Raw genomic sequence first — 20,295 nt, 5'->3', positions numbered from 1 at the left:
CAGTAACAATGGCTTATAATCCCTGCCATAGACAAGACTGAATAAACTGTATATATCTGAGAGTTTACATTGCATGGCGGGAATTCCTGGGGAGGGCGGAATCAATGGACAACAATAGGGAAATGTCACACAAAATGACACAAACACACATTGTGACGATTGTGCACAAAAATAAAAATAAATTCACTGGTAAAATAATTCATTAAATTTGGAGGCCACGATTTCTGGATCTTCTCATCTCTAATTATGACATTTTCATTTGTTACATTGATTGCATTGATGGCTGTGATTGGTGCAATTATTGTAATCAATAACCCGCTCGTGGTTCCCCCTCCTCCAGCAAAGATTCACCGGCATGCAGGGAAAATGTCAAACCAAAGACTGGCAAGCAAAATGGGAATGGAGGGGGCAAGGAGAACCCAGCACTGCTACCCATCAAAGCGGGTGTATTACTTCCTGCCTTAGGTGAATAGACAAGGTGAATCCAGACCTATAAGTGTAACTCTATCTATGCCACAACATGTGCAATACATGACAGTTTACCATGGCATTGTATCATATTGTTTTTCCTTTATGTATACATATGAATGGGGATTTGGAGGTTTCCATTCCCGCCTGGCAGCACTGGTATCCCAGGTTGGAATCCTCGCCATGGCATCAGCTACATGCATGGAGTTTGTATGTGTGCAGGGGGTTTAAATCTATTGCGATGCAATGGATTATATATAGTAGTTTAGGCTTTTCACTTTTTACTCCGCAAGGGATCATTCACTTATGCTTAGTGAATGTGTTGGATCACATAGCAGAGAATACCCAATCATGTGCAAGGATTTTTGTTAAAAAAGGTTCCCACAGAAAAGCTTGAGAATGAATTACCCCATCAGAAATCATACATGTGATTTTGTAATCTGCTCTTTGTTAATTGTTTTTGTTTATGATTTCAATAAACTATTTTGTAGCAGATTTAATTTCCCCAAATAATTTCCTGGAATAAGCAGAGGTCTCTCTCCTCCTTACCTAGCTGGACTACGCAGAGCAGCACGGCAGCACTTAGCAGCAGGTTCCTCATCATGACTCTCCGGAGCGCTGGCTTGTTCCTCGACCTTCTTGCTGAATTGTTTTATACGGACTGAAGCCGGTGACGGCCTTTCGGAGGTAACAGGACCAACCTGTTTTTTTTTTCTTTACTTTGAGTTATTTTACCCCATAATGACAAAACCCAAAGTCATCCGAGGCGTGTCACCTGTGACTTCCCACCTGATGACCTCCAGCAGATTGCATTGTTTGCTTCCCATCCTTCTGCAATCACAATGTATTCATTTTTCAGAGAATTATGTTTAATGTACAGAATTTATTACAATGGATAGAAGATTGCAGCAAGGAATGGCAGAACAAATGGTGAGCTGAATACACTATGGCGTATGTGGGTGATATATCATTCCAAGGGGAGAGGCAATGGAGGACCTGGGGACATTATCATTTCTATCACTCCATTGGAAATGTGTCATGAAATATTGCAGTCCATCAGGTAATACCCCATCTTTATACCCCCACTGCCCCCTCTTTTATTTCCGGCCCTCATCTCCCTATTGCAGAGTTTCTGGGCCGCCATAGCAGTATATTGGGTTAGTTGTGGGGAGATTTGGTTACCATGATCACGGATCCTCAGCAAATACGGCTTCTTGGCTTTATCTGATCCATTTAGACAACAGAATATTTCCCTTCCTTCCGACATGCCGAGTGCGGGATGTAATGATGATCCCAATTTATTGGTAAGAAGCAAAGAGATGAGAATCCCCTTCCCCATGGGCATCACCAAATTATCCCGATATACAGGGGTTGTGTTACTACAGCTGGAGGAGCCGGGGCTTCGCTCCCCCACCGGCACAATGGATGCAAAATATAAACCTCAGAGAAGCCTTCCTTATGTATTTGGTGAGGGAGTAACATATGGAATCGGGAATATTTCACTTCCCTTCTGTGCCCTCCATACACAACAAGATCACTGGGCCGTACCAAGGGCAAGGTGCTCCGGGTCCAAGCTGACACCACCGGCTGGCACATGGAGGGGCTTTGATGGAAATATCAGTGGAATGATCAATAAAGATTTCATTATTGGTAATAATATTGGTAACATTGATTGAACAGGGATGGAGATGAACATCTGGATATACAATTGGATTTGGGCCCCAGGTGCAATGACCCTGTAGAATAGGGGTGTCAAACTATGGCCCGAGGGGCCAATCTGGCCCTCAAGATCCTTTTTTTTGGCCCACCCAAAGAATTCTGAAAATGAACTAAATCTGGTCCGCCCGCGTTACCACCTCACATCATCATTTTCAATACATGCAATACATAGTCATCATGCCTGTACACCCATCATATAACACAAAGCCTAGGCAGTGATCACATGGTGCCTGACTACCAGGGGCATTGTGTTTATTTCACTCCATTAGAAACTGCATAGTGTAATATTTAGTGTCAGACAAACTTGTGATGTAAGAGGATGAACATTACACAGCCTGCATAGATAGATAGAAATTCGTCTTTTCAACCCTAAAGTGTGTGTAGGGGTTTATTTTTGTTAGTTATGGATTAACCTCCCTAGCGCTCCAATGCCGTGCACATTTCCATGCAAAAAGCAATACAATTTTTTGCATGGAAATGTAAATTTCATTGTAGGATGTAATACTTAGACATAACTCACCGATATTTAATAAATTTAATAATAAACTTTAAATAACAAAAATCTGTTAAAAAAAACTTCTCAATTTTTTCAATAAATAAAGTTTGGCCCGACTTGGTCTAAGTTTTTAATTTCGGCCCTCTGTGTATTTGGGATTGACACCCCTGGTGTAGAAGTTCTTCTGCTAAGTTGTGCCATATGTTGCGTGATATCGGACGTGCACACCCTCTGTGTGGGATGATGGAATTCAGGAAATGTCATATCGGTGGGCCGCACACACAGATAAGGAATCTATTTTAAACACGGCTGTTGTTTCACTTGGTAAAATAAACTGGGTGAATAGCTAACAGAGCCGAGCCACAGAAATCACTCCTAGGAATTCATCAGCATTGCCAAGCTGTACCATGCTGTGCAAGTCTTGTCACCAGTCTGCTGCGGGCAGAAGGAAGCATGTCCTCAGTCTCCTCTCTCCCAGTGATCAGACTGAATCATTTTTTCTTTGTATCCAATTACAAGATGAGAGGCTGAGCAGATCTGTGTGAGATATTTCACAGCCCAAACCCACACAGACACAGAGATATACAGGATTGTGTTATGTCGGAGCTGACATCTTAGTCCTGGAAACAAATGGTGACCCTGCGTGATGGCTAAATAAACATGGTGCTGTCATTCTGGATGGAAAAACATATAATACCTAGAATGGTTACACCAACACATCACTCAGCAAGCTGCACCTAATGTAAATAATAAAATGAGATATATTTTAAGCCCCATTCATACTTTGGCTCTTCAGATTTAATGATATATATTTACAAGATTTTACAAGAACTCGTGCCGCCCACTATTTGAAGGACACAACCAATACACTATTTAAATCTTTAGTCTTTATGATCTCTGTACCTGGAGGTTCTGTGTCAGCCTGACAACGTTAGGTCTCCGCCTTGTAATTAGCAGCGGTGTTGTCACCCTGCCCGCGCTGCTCATTGAGGTCCAGCAGGAATCACCCTGAAAGAATAGGAGAAGCGGGCTGACAACCATTCTGATATTTACCGGGCCGGGACACGGGAAGAATTCCAATATTACAAACTCATGTCCAATCACATCCAGGGAAATGTCATTTTATTATTTTATTACATTTGAATACTAACAGTTTCCAGTCAGTCGGGTCTACATCTACTACCCTGAATATCCCAACCAGTGTCATTCATTTTGGAAACTTACCTTCAGCATAGACCAGGTAAGTTAGCCTACATTTCCTTTTATCTCTCTGCTTCGTTGTCAAGGTGCCATTATTTGGGGTGTTGAAGATTAGGCATTATTAGATGATAAAGCAAACTGGCATGATCCTACCGTGTGATTGCTAAGGATAATGGATTAATGCTGGAATAAAGGAAATCCAGTGTGTCCCCTGTGCAATGCAGCCCCACTCCCCGAAATTGGGCAACATGGTGGCACAGCACTTATCGCTTCCAGGTTTGAATCTTTGCCAGGAAACTCTGCATGGAGTTTGTGTGAGTTTGTCCCATGTATTAATTATTTTATTAGGTAAATTGGCGTCCCTAATAATTGGGCTGAGAATGTCTGAGATATTAGATGATGACTTTGGAAATTAGATTGTGAGCTCTTCTGACAAGCCGTGACATGGACTTTGTGCCTTTATAAACCACAATCATTGTGAAATAATGTATTCCGAAGAAACTTGTTATTCTACATTCTTGTGTTTTCTTTCTGACTGATCTACAATACACCTCGCCCAGTCCATCATGAGTCTTGAGTTTTGGCTAATAAATGGCACCTTTCGGGCCCCGGGGCTCTCCCATATTGTTCTGTATATCACTTTACAACATGTTCCTCCCTGGAGCTGCAATATCATTGTTTCTTTATGTTGGGGTGCTTTCGCCTCCTCCCCGTCTTTTCTGGGTTTTTTAATTATTTTATTTTATTTTAACATCATTTTCTTGCAGCAAAAGCTCCAATATAAGAATAATATGTGTTAGGGAGTGATGGACTAAATGGTTCAAAGTTTTGGGGAAATTTTTTGCAATTTTTGAAATATTTCACAAAAATATTACAAAACTACATCGCAACTTTTCAAGTTAATTGCAAACATAGTATTATCATGAAAACAATTTTCTGATTATATTTGATTGATTTGATTTACAAACATTTAAATTTTTCAACAAAAAAATTGCAAAAACCCTAAAATTTCTCCAATCATCAAAATACAATTTTTGTACACTGGATCATTCCTTGTGTTCCCAGTGGAGTTCTCGTCACGCACAGAGACAGGGCCACTAGGGGGCGCTATGGCTTGCATGTGGTGTGAGCCGTGGGAAGGGCCAAGGCGCAGAGTCTAAGCAGTACCCAGGTTTTCTCCAGAGCCCCTAGTGGTGAGGAGGTTGCTCTGCTGGTTACTGCCAGCTTGCGGTCCTTATAGCTGTAACCTATTATCGTTGTATGTTTCTGTGTGTTGCACGATGTTTGATATTCACTATTGTTTGCTGTGCTGTGTATGCATTCACTGACAATATACACACTTGTGGCTGCTCAGTGCCATTCCTGGTCTCCCTCCTTTTCCTGTGGGAATGCGATGTACAAGATTTATGTCAGGATCAGCAGGTATTTGTTGCTCTTATTGACCAGACCTCAGCACAATGGTATATTCTTGTCACAGCTCTACATGGCCGAGTGCTGGACCCTCCGTGTCACCAGCCCAGGGGGTAGAGCCGTCCACAGGGTCCAATCAACAGCCAGTGCTCACCAGAGCCTCTAGAGGTGAGGATGTTGAGCTGCGAGCCGCTGCCAGGTTGCAGCCCTTGTGCCTGCCAAGGCAGGTGACTGCTAACAAGCAGGAACAAAGCGTGGTGCCGGAGCGAGAGCCAGGTGACAAGCCAAAGGTCAGGGCAGGCAGCGACCCGAATAATTCAGGAAACAAGCCGGGGTTGGTACACGAATACGTCAGGAACAGGAGGCACAAACAGAAATAGCGGAAGGTCATGTGATGGATGGGCCATATGACCTGCAGACATCCTATCCCACCACCAGAGGGAGTGAGAGACCACCAGAGGAGTTACAGAGGGGGCAGTTCAGGTGCTGTTCGCATGTTTGCCAGAAGGTGGAGTGTGAGGAACACTCTAGTCCTCTTAGGCAAAGGGGCAGCTGCCCGGGAATCATGTGATCTAGACGAAGAACTTAGCAGAGACCGGGATGCCTGAGCAGAGCTGGTGCTGGCAGCAGGGGAAAGCAAAGTCCTGGTTTTGTGGGGCTCTGTTACAATTCTGCGGACTAAAAAGGAGATAAAAAGAGACGTTCCTTGTTGGAGGTCACATCCAGTCATTGAATAATGGGTTTCACTGGTTCCATATTCTGAATCTAAATATTGAATATACTGAATCAGATCTGCAAAGGTTGGTGGCCTGCATACAGGAAAATAATCTGATTCAGTACTAGCTGATACAATGAAGATGTCAGCAATAAATCATCTTCATATTAAAATATGGTGCGCACACGGAGCTAGTTGTCACCCCCCAGGTACAGGTCTGCATATGTGGGGGCACAGCCGATCCCCATGGCCCTGTGTCTTCCAGATGAGATATTTCCGGGGTCACCCATCTGCTGAATGATCTTCCATCCTGGAATACCCATCGGGATGGCGTGTGTCTTCTGTGACTCGCATACGTCATTGTGACGGGCATGAGCCCCATACCTTGCACCCCTTTATGGAGTCGCAGGCTATATAGCTGGGGTGACAACTGATGGACACAGGGGGGTAATAATATTAGCATTTCATGTAACAATAATGTAAAACATCTATATGGATATCTTCTATCACTTCTATGATACACATTACAATGGAGCAGGGGTCGGCAAACTTTTATGGCCACTAGACCATTTCAGGGGTTGGCAGGAGCACACTGGGCCGGACTCTAATGGCTCCGCCCACCACCAGGGAACGGCCCCTGAAGGGAAATCCCTCTATTCCGTATGCATTGCCGAGGAGAGGGATTTACCTTCATGGAGCCAACGTATCAGGCCTGCCACGGCAAATAGGGGACCCACAGCAAGAAGGCGGCACCGGAGCTCCGGTACTTTCTAACGCCCCCCTGGCAGATCGGGCCGGAACCCGCAGCTTCGGAGCCCCAGGTTGCTGGCCGGCATTAGTCCAGATAGGCCAGGGGGCGTTAGGCCGGAATGAACTAGGCCGTATCTGGCCTAAAGTCCAGAGTTTGCCGACCCCTGCAATACAAGATAAAAATCTATAAATACATAAATACGTTTTTACATATTTCTATATTACAATTTGATTCTACTGGTATTATGTTCATTTCATATTACATGATATTTTATTGGAGATATATATAATATTGATCTTTATGGATACAAGTTAATGATATTATTTGTAGTCATAGCTCGGAATCCTGTTTGCTTACATATCATAGCGCTGCGTATTTAGAATTTACCATAATGGAATACGTGTTATGGGGAATAAATGTGAAATATTTTACTATGGCCACAATTCACACGTATTTATGGTATTTATATACTTAGGGCACTAATATAAACATTTCACTTTAGATTTGTTCCTAATATTCACTAACACTCAGCATTTCCTATTGTGACCGCTGTGCTAGAAGGTTACAGCTAGAGACCCGACCATCTGTTAGCGAATTGAGAGGAAATCATTTATAAACAGGAAAATAGTTTTTAATATATTTTAAAGCTGATAACAAATAAAAATTTATTGTTTTATTATTTATTTTTATTTACTATACTTTTTGTGCCTTAAAAATCCCCATTTTTCATGTTTAGTTGTTTTATGAAAAGTATAAGAATAAATAACATAATACAAGTGTAAATGAGCCCTGGTGGGGGGGTCTTGCTTTTTACTATTCCATAGCTCCCAATAGTCCCAGTTTTGCAGCGACTGTCCCCATTTCCAGCTCTCAATTCCATGTCCTGCAAATCTCTTGCAATATCACATTTACCTCTTCCTCACTAAAGCGCCACTAAAGGTTCCGGAGAAGACCCGGTTAGTGCTTAGACTCTGCGCCTTGGCCCTTCTTGGGGCCACCACCACTTTTGTGAAAGCAGTAGCGCCCCCTAGTGGCCCTGTCACCCCTAGCGTGACATCCTGAATGAGGGGAGATGGTGAATATTGTGTGGTGAATGAGGGGAGATGGTGAATATTGGGTGCTGAATGAGGGGAGATGGTGAATATTGTGTGGTGAATGAGGGGAGATGGTGAATATTGTATGGTGAATGAGGGGAGATGGTGAATATTGTATGGTGAATGAGGGGAGATGGTGAATATTGTGTTTTTACATATATTGCACACATAAAATATCGATAATGTATTTCTGCAGGAATTGATCTATCAGCACCATAAATATCCCGTAACAGGAAACGTCTTTTAATAAAATAAGACAATAAAAATAGAATATTTACATGAAGATGAATCATTATACACCACTCACTGCATATTCACTCCATTTTCCCCAGATATTTGCTGTCATATATTCGGTTGGTTAAACATTTTTTGTAATTTAGTTTTTCTTGTCTCATGGAATTAGCAGCAAACAATTTCTGTATTGTCAGACATTGCTTCCTTGTTATCATTGTACCAAGACATTTCCTGTCTGTATAATTGGTAACTTTATATTTCAACCCTAGGAGTGATGATGTGACTATTGCTAGGTAGCACACATGGATGGCTGTGACTGGGAAGCGTGTGCTGTTTCCTGCAGAGTGCCACTTTATTGTGGGTACAGCATCATACAAATCTGTGGAGTTCATGGTAATCAACAAAGCAATGTGTCACAAATGCAGGAATTTATCATCTTGCTGGAAATTATTCATGCAGACTAGTAACAGTACTGAAAAGTCTCCTTAGTCCATTGGAATTGTCCACAAGTCATCTTCATCCAAAATTTGTGTATATATAATCAATTCTTGATTCTGGTTCATACAACTCTTAAAAAAAGTTGGAAATACAAGAATATGATTTATTTAAAGATTTGGACTGATTTATAAAGTCTTTATTAAATTATAAGCAATTTTTATTATATATATTTTTCTACAATGTGGGAGTCCTGCTCCTCATGAATGAAACCCAGATCCTCGGGGGAGGGAACATACTGCTCTCAGTGCCACCTAGTGGCCAGTTACAACAATAGCCTTTGATAGAGGGCAGTGGAAGGGATGCTGCTTCTTAGCTGTTATATACTGGATGTGTATGTTGTAAAACCAAACGACCTTCATTTTAGAGCCAAATTGTTGTATATTTAATGTAGATATCGATCTTCTCGAAGGTCACAGATTGGCTTGTGAGTGCAGAATAAGAAGTTACTGGGGAGATGAAGAACATTTCAGCGAGGTCCTGGTGTCTCCATAGGTCAGTGTGAAATCTTCGGTGTGAAGTTGGGAGATGAGGAGGGAGCAAGCCTGCAAAATATAAGAATCCTGTAAATGTCTGGGACGTGAGTTACCGCCAATGCTTTGTGTTAGATAGGAAACATGAAAAAAAGGCTGCAAAGGTTGTTAGGATAAGAAAGCAAACCTTATGGAACATTTATTGGGCCCCTAAACCTAACATATTCACCCATCATCAATCACAAGGTATTGGGACTTCTATGACATTCACATAATACAAAGAAGAGTGAATGTTAGCATGGAGTTTAGAATTGATTAGATGTGTTTTAGGTTTAGAGATATTCATAGATTTTATGTTAGCTTCCCATTATAATTGAAGTCAGGGAGATGAATACTTTCAATGAATTTGTCACAAGGGCCCCGTTGTGTCATTGTTCCTTGTTTTCGGGGCCGAGGGGTAACATTACCTTCTGCATTAAACTGTTCAGTATATTTGTGTCTATGGCAATGGAGCTTTGCATGCGGACCCTCCACACCACCGATCCTTAAAAATAACAATTGCAATCTGTTAGAAGACGTACAGTGCACAATATTCAAGAAACATAAATGTTTATAGATTACTTGGGACCACATCGGGGATCACAGAGAAATAGGTGAGAGCCAATCACACTGGGGATGATATTGGGGTTCAATCACACTTCTTCACAATTTGATCTACAGACGTTGAGGAAACTTATTAATGTACTGCATGGCCAAAAAGCAATGCCAGCAGTCACAAAGGCCAATAATAGTGTAAGAAATCCCAGGTGAGCTCACCCCAATATGGCCAAAGACATCTTCAGGGACCCCTGCACTACCACCACAGTGCCGGAGATGTCCCAATTAACATAAATTAACATATATCAATAAAACGTTAAGTAAATGTTTGTGTTTTTATTTCTTTTACTTCTACAGTGACAATGTGTGGATTTACATTTTACCTCTGTAAAGAGTTCCCATGTATGATGGTTTGGTACAGAAAGGGGATTTATATATGCTTCATGGCTGAATACTTTCTATATTCCTTTTTCTTTTTGTATTCAAGAAAAAGTATTCAGAAGTATAAGGCTTTGGGACCCCCTAATATTCACCCATATCTAGGTGCAGAGCTTAGGGAACCAGGGCATGGGGCCAATAAACATGCACCCCCCCCCCCCCCTTTCCCTGTACCGATCCAGGTTTTCCCTTTGATTATTCAGGGTCCCAATTTTAAGGGACAGGGCCTTCATAATCTATAATATTGGAAATATAGGTAAAGAAATCGCCGATGTTGGGAAAACCTTCAGAATGAATTTAATAAATACCTAACAATGGGCCCCCAGTGCATTGGTGCAATGTTATGTTGGCTGGTCCCTGACCTGAGGAGGACCCGTAGATTTGTCGGATCTCCGACAGATGTCACTGGGCATTTGGTTTATTTTATTCACTGTTCCCTTGCTGTTACAATGAGGAGCTCAAATCATTTCTTGGCTTTCTCTCCGGACCTTAAAATGACCCCACTATATTCCCTAATGGTAATCTTCCTCTCCTGGGAGTTTTGGATGTTTCCACCACCTCTGCATGTTCTACCATTTCCTGGTATATTCATCATAACAATAAAATCATAGCAGGAGGTAAAGTTAGAGATCCTCCAATGTCACAACCTGAGGTATGTAGACCTGGGTTGGTAACGATGGATACCCCATCATACGTGTTAGAGATTGTTGGGTGGTTTATCTCGATGGCATTTACTAAAATTGGGGTGCCTTTTCCAAACACTGGGTGTGATTCTGAAGCCATCACAATGCAGTATATTGCAGTCGTACAATGAAACTAATCGTAGATATACACAACATGTGTTATATCGTGTTTGTATACATAGGGACTCAGGCTGCCACTTACCTTTGGTATTTCCTGGCACAGCAGAGGAGTATTGTGTTCTGCTGAAGCTAGATCTGGTTGTAGAAGTTGAAGAAGTAGATGAAACTGTTGTGTGATTAGTTGTGAACGTCACATTTTCTACCTTTGTAATAGGTGAAGATGTCGTGCTCTGGATTTGTGACTTTTGGGGAAATATTATTGTACTTTGCATCATTGTAGCAGTGGATGTTGTTTTATCTTGAACTATTGGAGTAGTATATGGCATTGTGGTTTGCACTAGTGGAATGGTAACTGTTGTGTTTATTTGCTCTTTTGGAGTAGTAAGTGTGGTTGTGTTTTGGCCCATTGGAATGGGAGATGATGTGGTTTGCTTTACTGTAGTAGTAGATGGTGTAGTTTGCACTATCTGAGTGGTATGAGATGTTGTGCTTTGTACTATTGGAGCTGGGGGTGTTGTAGTTTGCACTGTTGAAGTGGTAGATGGTGTTGTGGTTTGCATTACTGTTATGTGAGTGGTGGATAATTTTATACTTTCTGTTAATAAAGTGGTAGGTGGTCTTGTGGTTTGTACTACTGAAGTGGTAGATGGTGCTGTGGTAAATGTGGTTCCGGCTGTGGTTGATGGGGATTCAGGTGCAGCTGGGGCTGTAAATTTAGTAATTGAGATGGGCTTAGTTGTAGTTAAGAGAAAGGTGCCAGTTGTTAATGAGGACTCGTATATTGTAGAAATTGTAGTCTTAGTTGTTGTGAAGTCAGTTATGGGAGAGGTTATACTCTGAGATGTTGGTGTGGACACTGTGGTGGTTGAAACTGCAGTCACAGATGTTATAGAACCTCCTAAGGGTAAGGTAGTTTGCGTGGACGCAATGGTGGGTGAAATTGTAGTCTCAGTTGTTGTGGAGTGAGTTGTGGGTGGGGTTGTACTGTGAGTTGTTAGTGTGGACCCAGTGGTGCGTAAAACTGTGGTCTCATTTGGCACAGAGCCAGTGGTGTGTGAGGTTGTACTATTGGGGGTTGTAGTCTCAGTTGTTGTGGAGTCAGGTGTGCGTGAGGTTGAGCTTTGAGTAGTTGGTGTTATTGGTGTGTAACTAGTTAGTGGTGTGGAACCTGTTGTGCTTGTAGTCTCTGTTTTAGGTGTGGATTCATTTGTGGTCGAGGTTGTAGTTTCAGCTGTTGGTGGAGACTTAGTTGTGGTTGAAGTTGTAGTCTCTTTGGTTAATGTGGAAGTTGTAGTGTTAGTTGTTGATACAAGCTCTGTAATGTTAGAAGGTATAGTCTCATTGTGTAATGTGGATTCATTTGAGAAAAAAGTTGTAGTGTCAGTTGTTGGTGTGGAGGTTGTAGTCTCAGTTGTTTCGCTGGGGGATGAAGTTGTAGTCTCAGATATTGTCTCACTGGGGAATGAGGTTGTAGTCCCATTTGTTGGTGTGGAGATAGTAGACTCAGTTGTTATCTCCATGGGGGGTGAGGTTGTAGTTTCAGTTGTTGGTGTGGAGGTTGTAGTCTCAGTTGTTATCTCCCTGGTGGATGAGGTTGTAGTCTCAGTTATTGATGTAGAATCGTATTGGGTAAAGGTTGTATTTTCAGTTGTTGTCTCACTGGCGGATGAGTTTGTAGTCTCAGTTGTTGTCTTGCTGGGGGATGAGGTTGTAGTCTCAGATGTTGTCTCGCTGGGGGATGAGGTTGTAGTCTCCGTTGTGAGGCTGAGGGATGAGGTTGTAATCTCAGTTGCTGGTAGAGAGGTTGTAGTCTCAGCTATTATCTCACTGGGGGATGGGGTTGTAGACTCAGATACTGGTAGAGAGGTTGTAGTCTCAGTTGTTATCTCCCTAGGGGATGTGGTTGTAGTTTCAATTGTTGGTGTGGAGGTTGTAGTCTCAGTTGTTGAGGTAAAGCTTTTAGTCTCAGTTGTTGGTGTGGAGGTTGTAGTCCCAGTTGAGTCACTGGAGGATGAGGTTGTAGACTCAGCTGATGGGGTGGAGATTGTAGTCTCAGTTGTGACAGTGGTGGATGAGGTTGTAGTCCCAGATGTTGGTGGGGAGGTTGTAGTCCCAGTTGTTGTCTCGCTGGTGGATGGAGTTGTAGTCTCAGTTGTTGGGGTGAAGGTTGTAGTCTCAGATGTTGGTGGGGAGGTTGTAGACCCAGTAATTGGTGTGGAGGTTGTAATCTCAGTTGTTGTCTCGCTGGGAGATGGGGTTGTAGTTACAGTTGTTGGTGTGGAGGTTGTAGTCTCAGCTGTTGTCTTGCTGGGAGATGGGGTTGTAGTCTCAGTTGTTGGTGTGGAGGTTGTACTCCCTGTTGTTGTCTCGCTGGGAGATGAGGTTGTAGTCCCAGTTGTTGGGATGAAGGTTGTAGTACCAGTTGTTGGTGTGGAGGTTGTAGTCTCAGTTGTTGTCTCGAGGTTGTAGTCTCAGATGTTGGTGGGGAGGTTGTAGTCCCAGTTGTTGTCTCGCTGGGAGATGGGGTTGTAGTCCGTATTGTTGGTGTGGTCTCAGTGGTGGTTGAAGTTGTAGTCTCAGTGGTTATGGTGAGGTCAGGTGTAATTGCGGTTGTAGATTGAGGTGTTGGTGTGGCTTCAGACGCGGTTACATTTTCATATGCCGCCACCGATATGCTTTCTGGTGCTGTCGGTATAAAAACAAAAAGACCAAAAATCAATAAATAATAACAGTGAATTATGTGCACGCCATACATGTATAGTAAGTGTATAGTATAGTCTGATGGGTTAAAGTGACCTATTGTGTGGCCCCTAATGTCTCCATCATTATAGTTACTCTATGGGCAGATACAAATGGCTGAGAGTATATAGCACACTGTCTGCTTTCCTCTATTGTCCATTCCCATGCTGCTCCAGCTGCCACCTTGTCAGCCACCCCAACTGCTGTGCTGCTTCCTAATAAACATGGCTCCTCTATTCATTCCCCCTGGATGAGCGAGGATGACACCCTGCATGAAGAAGTGGTAACAACGCTGCAACCTCACTGCCAGTATGAACTGTGGCAGCAATGGAGCCATTGTTATTTATCATCATGGTGATCTGCCATCCTCATCCTGGTATGGGATGGCTTTTACCTGGGCACACATGTGCTTCTATGCCCAGCTTGCAGGATTCCATGATAGAAGTATCATTATTGTGTACATTGCCACCATGGGGACGGGGGTTATAAAGTTACCCATCGGGTAATCGGGATTGTAAAGTTACCCATCAGTGGCAATTAGCTGGAATATAAGAAAAGTGTGAGAGCTGGGAATCCGAGATTGGCAAAGCACAGATCACATGATAATGGGGGCATCAAGGTAATCGGTGTTTCCTGGATGTTAGCCGGGCTGCCGTTTCCTCGCATTATCTGTGAAATTGAAAAAAGCTGCTGCAAAATCCAGGTGTCACTCAGGTGTCTACCCCTCCCCCTTCTCACCCTCAGTACTGTGCTAACACACGAGGGGAGTATTTTAGTAACACAATGGAGGGAGTACTGTGGTAAGACACGGGGGTAGTACTGTGGTAAGACACGGGGGATACTGTGGTAATACACAGGGGGAGTATTGTGGTAAGACACGGGGGGTTTATTGTGGTAACACACGGGGGGAATATTGTGGTAAGACACAGGGGGAGTATTGTGGTATCACACAGAGGGGGGTATTGTGGTAAGACACGGGGGAGTATTGTGGTAAGACATGGGGGAGTATTGTGGTAAGACACTGGGGGTGTTTTGTGGTAACATATGGGGTAAGTATTGTGGTAAGACAAGGGGGGGGGGGTATTGTGGTAAGACACGGGAGGAGAATTGTGGTAAGACACGGGGAGTAATGTGGTAAGACACGGGGAGTAATGTGGTAAGGCACGGGGGAGTATTGTGGTAACACACCCGGGGCTATTGTGGTAAAACACTGGGGGGTATTATGGTAACACACGAGGGGAGCATTATGGTAAGACACGGGGGGAGTATTGTAGTAAGACACGGGGAGTTTTGTGGTAACACACTGGGGAGGTATTGTGGTAACACACGGGGGGTATTGTGGTAACACAAGGGGGGAGTATTGGGGTAACACACTGGGGAGGTATTGTGGTAACACATGGGGGGAGTACTGTATTAACACATGGGGGAGTATTGTGGTAAGACACGGGGGGAGTACTGTGGTAAGACACGGGGAAAGTATTGTGGTAAGACACGGGGGGAGTATTGTGGTAACACACGGAGGGAGTATTGTGGTAACACACGGGGGGATTGTGGTAACACACTGGGGGATATTGTGGTAAGACACAGGGGAAGTACTGTAGTAACACACGAGGGGAGTATTGTGGTAACACAATGTGGGGAGTACTGTGGTAAGACATGGTAACACACGAGGGGGTATTGTGGTATTTACTGAGACGTTCTGGTGACTCTATTACCCATAATCAGATATAGAAAATAAAAAACATCTGGATTATAACACAAATCCAAAGCCCCCATTTACAACTCAGATGATTGTCACTGGAAATTATCTTTTGTGATCATTTCCATTGACAGATAAAACAAGCACTGATCTATTCTATGGGGAGGGGGAGTGAGCAGCACCCCACTGTACTCTCCTCCATAGGAGTGCACAGCTGCCATTACTTGTCATACCCAGACTCTGCCTATTCACATCGGACAGCACCGAGGTTTCTGGATCTCCGCTGTGTATATTGTGCCATCCCCGGGGATTTCATTTCTGGGTGGAGCGGCACTGACCCCCTTTACATGGAATCCCCACCTTAGCATCTTGCTGCCATCTGTGATCTCACCTGGATGATATGAAAACATTTCTCACCTTGTTACCGGTTCTCAGTGAACTTTCCAGAATGAAGATTTTATTGGTAAATAATAACAGTTTCCAAAAACTTCCAAAAACTCACCGCAAACCAGCAGCTGGATGGTAAAGATTGCAGAAAGTAACGCACATCGGGGTCCGGCCATCATTCCTGGGGGGACTGTTAGGGCCCCCAATACTATTTAGTAAACTGTCAGAGCCCCCCAGATAACCGAGGAGACCCAGGAGGAGCAGAGGCTGCACTGACCGGTCTAAGTATGAAATCCAAATCAGTGATGACAAAATATCACAACCAGAAGACACCTGGAAATATCACAATACGAGGGCGGGCCGAGCATTGTTCAAATACCAAAACCTGAGCTGCTATACCTGCCAGAGGTATGTGTGCCCATCCAGTCCTGAGATTTACACATATGTGTGTGGGACCTAAAAACCTTTCATTAAAAAGAACCAGTCATGAGATTTTTATTACCTACCTACACTCCAAGGAACATACCTGCTCACTCTCCAAGGTACACACCTGCCTACTCTCCAGGGTACACACCTGCCTACTCTCCAAGGTACATACCTGCCTACTCCCCCAAAGTGCACACCTGCCTACTCTCCAAGGTACATACCTACCTACTCTCCACACCTACCTACTCTCCAAGGTACATACCCCTAGTCTCAAAGGTACACACCTACCTATTTCCCAAGGTACACACCCACCTACTCCCCAAAGTACACACCTACCTACTCTCCAAGGTACAGACCTGTCTATTTTTCCAAGGCACACACCTACCCACTCCCCAAGGTGCATACCTACCTACTCCCCAAGGTATCTACCTGCCTACTCTCCAAGGTACACATTAACGTATTTCCCAAGGTACACCCCTACCTACTCCCCAAGGTATACACCAACCTACTATCCAAGGTACAGACCTGACTACATAACAAGGTACACACCTACCTACTCTTCAAGGTACATACCTGCTGACTCTCCAACGTACACACCTGCCTTCTCCCCAAGGTTACACTCCTGCCTACTCCCCAAGGTACATACCTGCCTACTCTCCAACGTACATACCTGCCTACTTTCCAATGTACACACTACCACTTTCCCAAGGTACACACCTACCTAGTCTCCAATTTACACACCTACCTACTTACCAAGGTACATACCTGCCTACTCTTCAATGTACACACCTACCTACTTACCAAGGTACATATCTGCCTACTCTCCAAGTTACAAAACGTCACAACTCTTCAATATAAAGCATTTCCTATTCTCCAGGCACATACCACTCAGCTCTTGGAGGTAAATACTCCGAGATCTATCGCACCCATCAGGCATGGAAATACAAAAACATGGGGAGCGCTCTCTACACAACATTATTTCTTTATATTTAATTTATAAAATGACAAATGAAATATTTCAGAGGCTGGATGAATGTTTTGTTGTAAAATACCATTTGTAACAGATGGATGATACTTTCTTATACAGGTGAATATTTTCACCCAGAGATACAACTGTCTGTCCCTTTTCATACCTGGGGGGGGGGTTCTCTGAAGACCTGAAAGGTAATTCAAGTGTTTAGAAAGGTTGACAAATGCTGCACAGTATTTGGGTCTCTCCTCCAGGCGGTGAATATGACGCAGAGCCGTCTTTCATTTCTTGCTCAGCGCTGCGTCTGTGAATTCTGTTCCCGGCTTTAGTGCCATGCAAGCTCGCAACTCGAAGATGAAATATCCAGCAATGCAATAGAAATATCCATAGGGATTCCGGTCAGCCGCTTTCTGGAGCTCGTTGTATGAATATTATTGTGAAAATTTGCAGTGAAATCTCCCGCCCATCCCGACTACCCGAGGTATAGAAAGGTAGAAAGTGAAGGAGGAAGAAGAAACTTTGCTGGGCTGAAAATGTTACCAAAAAACCCCGAAGAGGAAGAAACATGGCAGGGAGAAGGAAGAAGAAAAGAAAAAACATAAAGAGGGCGTGGGGGGTGAACATATTTCATACAAGGCTGTCACACCTGTGAAGATTTGGGGATACTCAGATATTTCTCATCATTCCACTCACTCTTCATGCGGCTTCCTTATACACGGCTCCCATTGGCTGCTGGATGTCGGTGGGGGGTCCACAGGTTCCCATTCCTGCTAACCAAGTGGTTGGCAGGGTAAACAATGGTTTGCATTCAAATCTAACCTGGACAGATTCACCCATCACAACCTACAACATGATCAAAGGAGACATAGCCACATACGGGGCCAAAGTTTACTTTTTATGTCTTGTCAGGGTTCCAGTACCTAAATCAAGGTGTCCTTGTAGGTGTCACAGCTCGTCTGTGTTCTCTTCGGTCCCCAGGTCACTGTTGCGTGTTTAGTTGACAGCTCCTGGGCGAGGATGAAGCATATCTGAGGAACAAGGACAAGACGCACATCAATGGAAGAAATAAAAGCAAGCACCACCCACGCTCACAGTTGGGCTAACACAAAATGGTATTAGGACAAACAAAAGGCCTCTTCTGATCTAAGCAGTCCCTGCCCGATATGCCCCACCATGGCTATTCCATCTGTGGTCATCTGTCATAACTTACACCTCTTGTGTCTGAACTGGAATCCTGTGAGACAGTAACAACGTAGGAACACAATTGGGAGACAGGTACTGGAGGACACCCAGCATCATCTAGCCCCTCCCTCACCAGCCTGATTGGCTCCACCCCTCTTAATCCCTACATTTCAGTTTATTCAATCAGGGCAGCTCAGCATTACATGTTAGCACAGCTTCCTGTGTGCCAGCCCCTCCCACCAGCCACCATCTGCCTGCATTGCACTGAGAATCACAGAGAATAAATCATGAGGTCACTGCATAGAAAATAAGGTATGCAATGAAAAAAGAAAGGTTTTGTTGAATAATTTCATGCTGATAGGGGGATGGGAGGAACCAGGTAAGGTAAATGTATGACCAGATTCAGCGTTAAATACCTGTATGGATATAAAGATAGAAGTATAGCCTTACATACAATATATCTCCGGCTATGTATCACCAGGGGATAAAAACAATAAAACTCTGTGATCTGACCTTACATTATCCCTATGCCTCGGACGCAGTGTTTCTCCACCTTTATACCATGGGGGAGCCCTGGAAGCTATCTTCAGGTCCTCAGGGGCCCCTTCTATAATTATTATATCCATGGATCACAGTATATTAGTGTGGTGGTCAGTGGGAAGAATTCCTCTTACATTGCTGGTCAGTGGGAAGAATGTCACCCTTCCAGATAGCCAAAACATCATTGGGGTCACTTACACTGACCTGAGAGGTGCAAACTGCTCATTGCACCCCTAGCGCCCCCTGGAGGAGCCCCGGATGGGATTCACTGATCTAACCATCAATATTCCTGTGTATAACATTACATTGTATTATATTTGTGTTGTGATTCCCATGTGTTAATGACAAAAGTGTTGCCAGAGTTGTAAACCATTTCTTCACTGAACATCTGACAATTCCCACCGATCTCATCTATCAATAAATCACACGATTCATCGCCTCCAATACCTCCGCATCATTTCTAAGAGGACGCTCTCCCATCCAACAACTTCTTACCAGAACCCAGGAGGACAACCGAGGGCTTGGACCTTCCGAAACATCAGATGGGACCCAACACAGAGGTCTGCAGAGCACCCAATGAGGGATTCCCCTTCATCTCACAACAATCTCCCGATCACTTCATGGAGATCTCACATTTCCCTGTCAGTGGTTTTCTATTATTTCTGGGGAATCCCCAAAACTTGAGATGTGACACGTACCAGTCTCAGAATGGCTTGTCAGAGGAGCGTGTTATATTCCATGAAGCTGAAATCATCGGGATGGGAATGTATTATATGGAGATATGTAGAGATATGTAGATGTCTCAATATATTATATATCTTCATATATATCTCTGTATAACACCTCTGTATATATCTCCATATCATATAATATACATATCTCCATATTGTATACATTTCTATATAATACATCTCCACCTATCTCCATGTATGTTCATATCTCCATGTGATACGGTGAGATAATCCATAGATTGGCGGAAGTGAATATATGCTTCAATAGAGAACTTCTGTTTGGCTGTGGTGCCATGGATTATATCAGTGTTGTTTGCTGTGCCCGGTGTTAGTGTGGCAGCGGCGGAAGCTGTAGTCATGCAGCTGGAATTTACTGGCTGAGTTTCAGCAGGCGATTTGGTTCTGGCCATGGACACAGTTGTACGATATGATGTGATGGCAGCGCTGGGTGATGGGGCATTTGTTGTAGAAGCTGTGGGCATTGTAGTCCTGGTTGGTATGCTGATTCCAGTCATTCCGGGAATTGTACTGATCCCAGAAACTCCATTTGTGCTGCTTCCTGGAGAAGAAGCCTGGGATATATTGGATGATATTGGGGCAGTTCTGGAACCCAATGGTGCCAATTCAGTTATATTGGGCACTACTGGTAAAGAAGTAGATACTGGAGGGGTGACATTGGATGCTTCTGGCGCTGCCCTGGTTGATTGGGATTTATACTGACTGACATT

General features: G+C 43.6%; 1 protein-coding gene across 1 annotated transcript; it reads right to left on the bottom strand.

Annotated features, from left to right (window-relative positions):
- Nucleotides 1-8,294: 8,294 nt before the first annotated feature.
- Nucleotides 8,295-20,295, bottom strand: LOC140331862 (uncharacterized; the record flags this gene model as incomplete). Its single annotated transcript, XM_072413196.1, is given in 4 exon segments — nucleotides 8,295-9,127; nucleotides 9,523-9,599; nucleotides 10,976-13,349; nucleotides 19,789-20,295. Coding segments are annotated over 4 exon segments (3,057 nt in total), but the record flags the coding sequence as incomplete, so codon positions are not given.

This window comes from Pyxicephalus adspersus, chromosome 5, assembly GCF_032062135.1.
Source record: "Pyxicephalus adspersus chromosome 5, UCB_Pads_2.0, whole genome shotgun sequence".
In the NCBI taxonomy this organism is placed as follows: Eukaryota; Metazoa; Chordata; class Amphibia; order Anura; family Pyxicephalidae; genus Pyxicephalus; species Pyxicephalus adspersus.
This window is presented reverse-complemented; position numbering and strand designations above follow the sequence as displayed.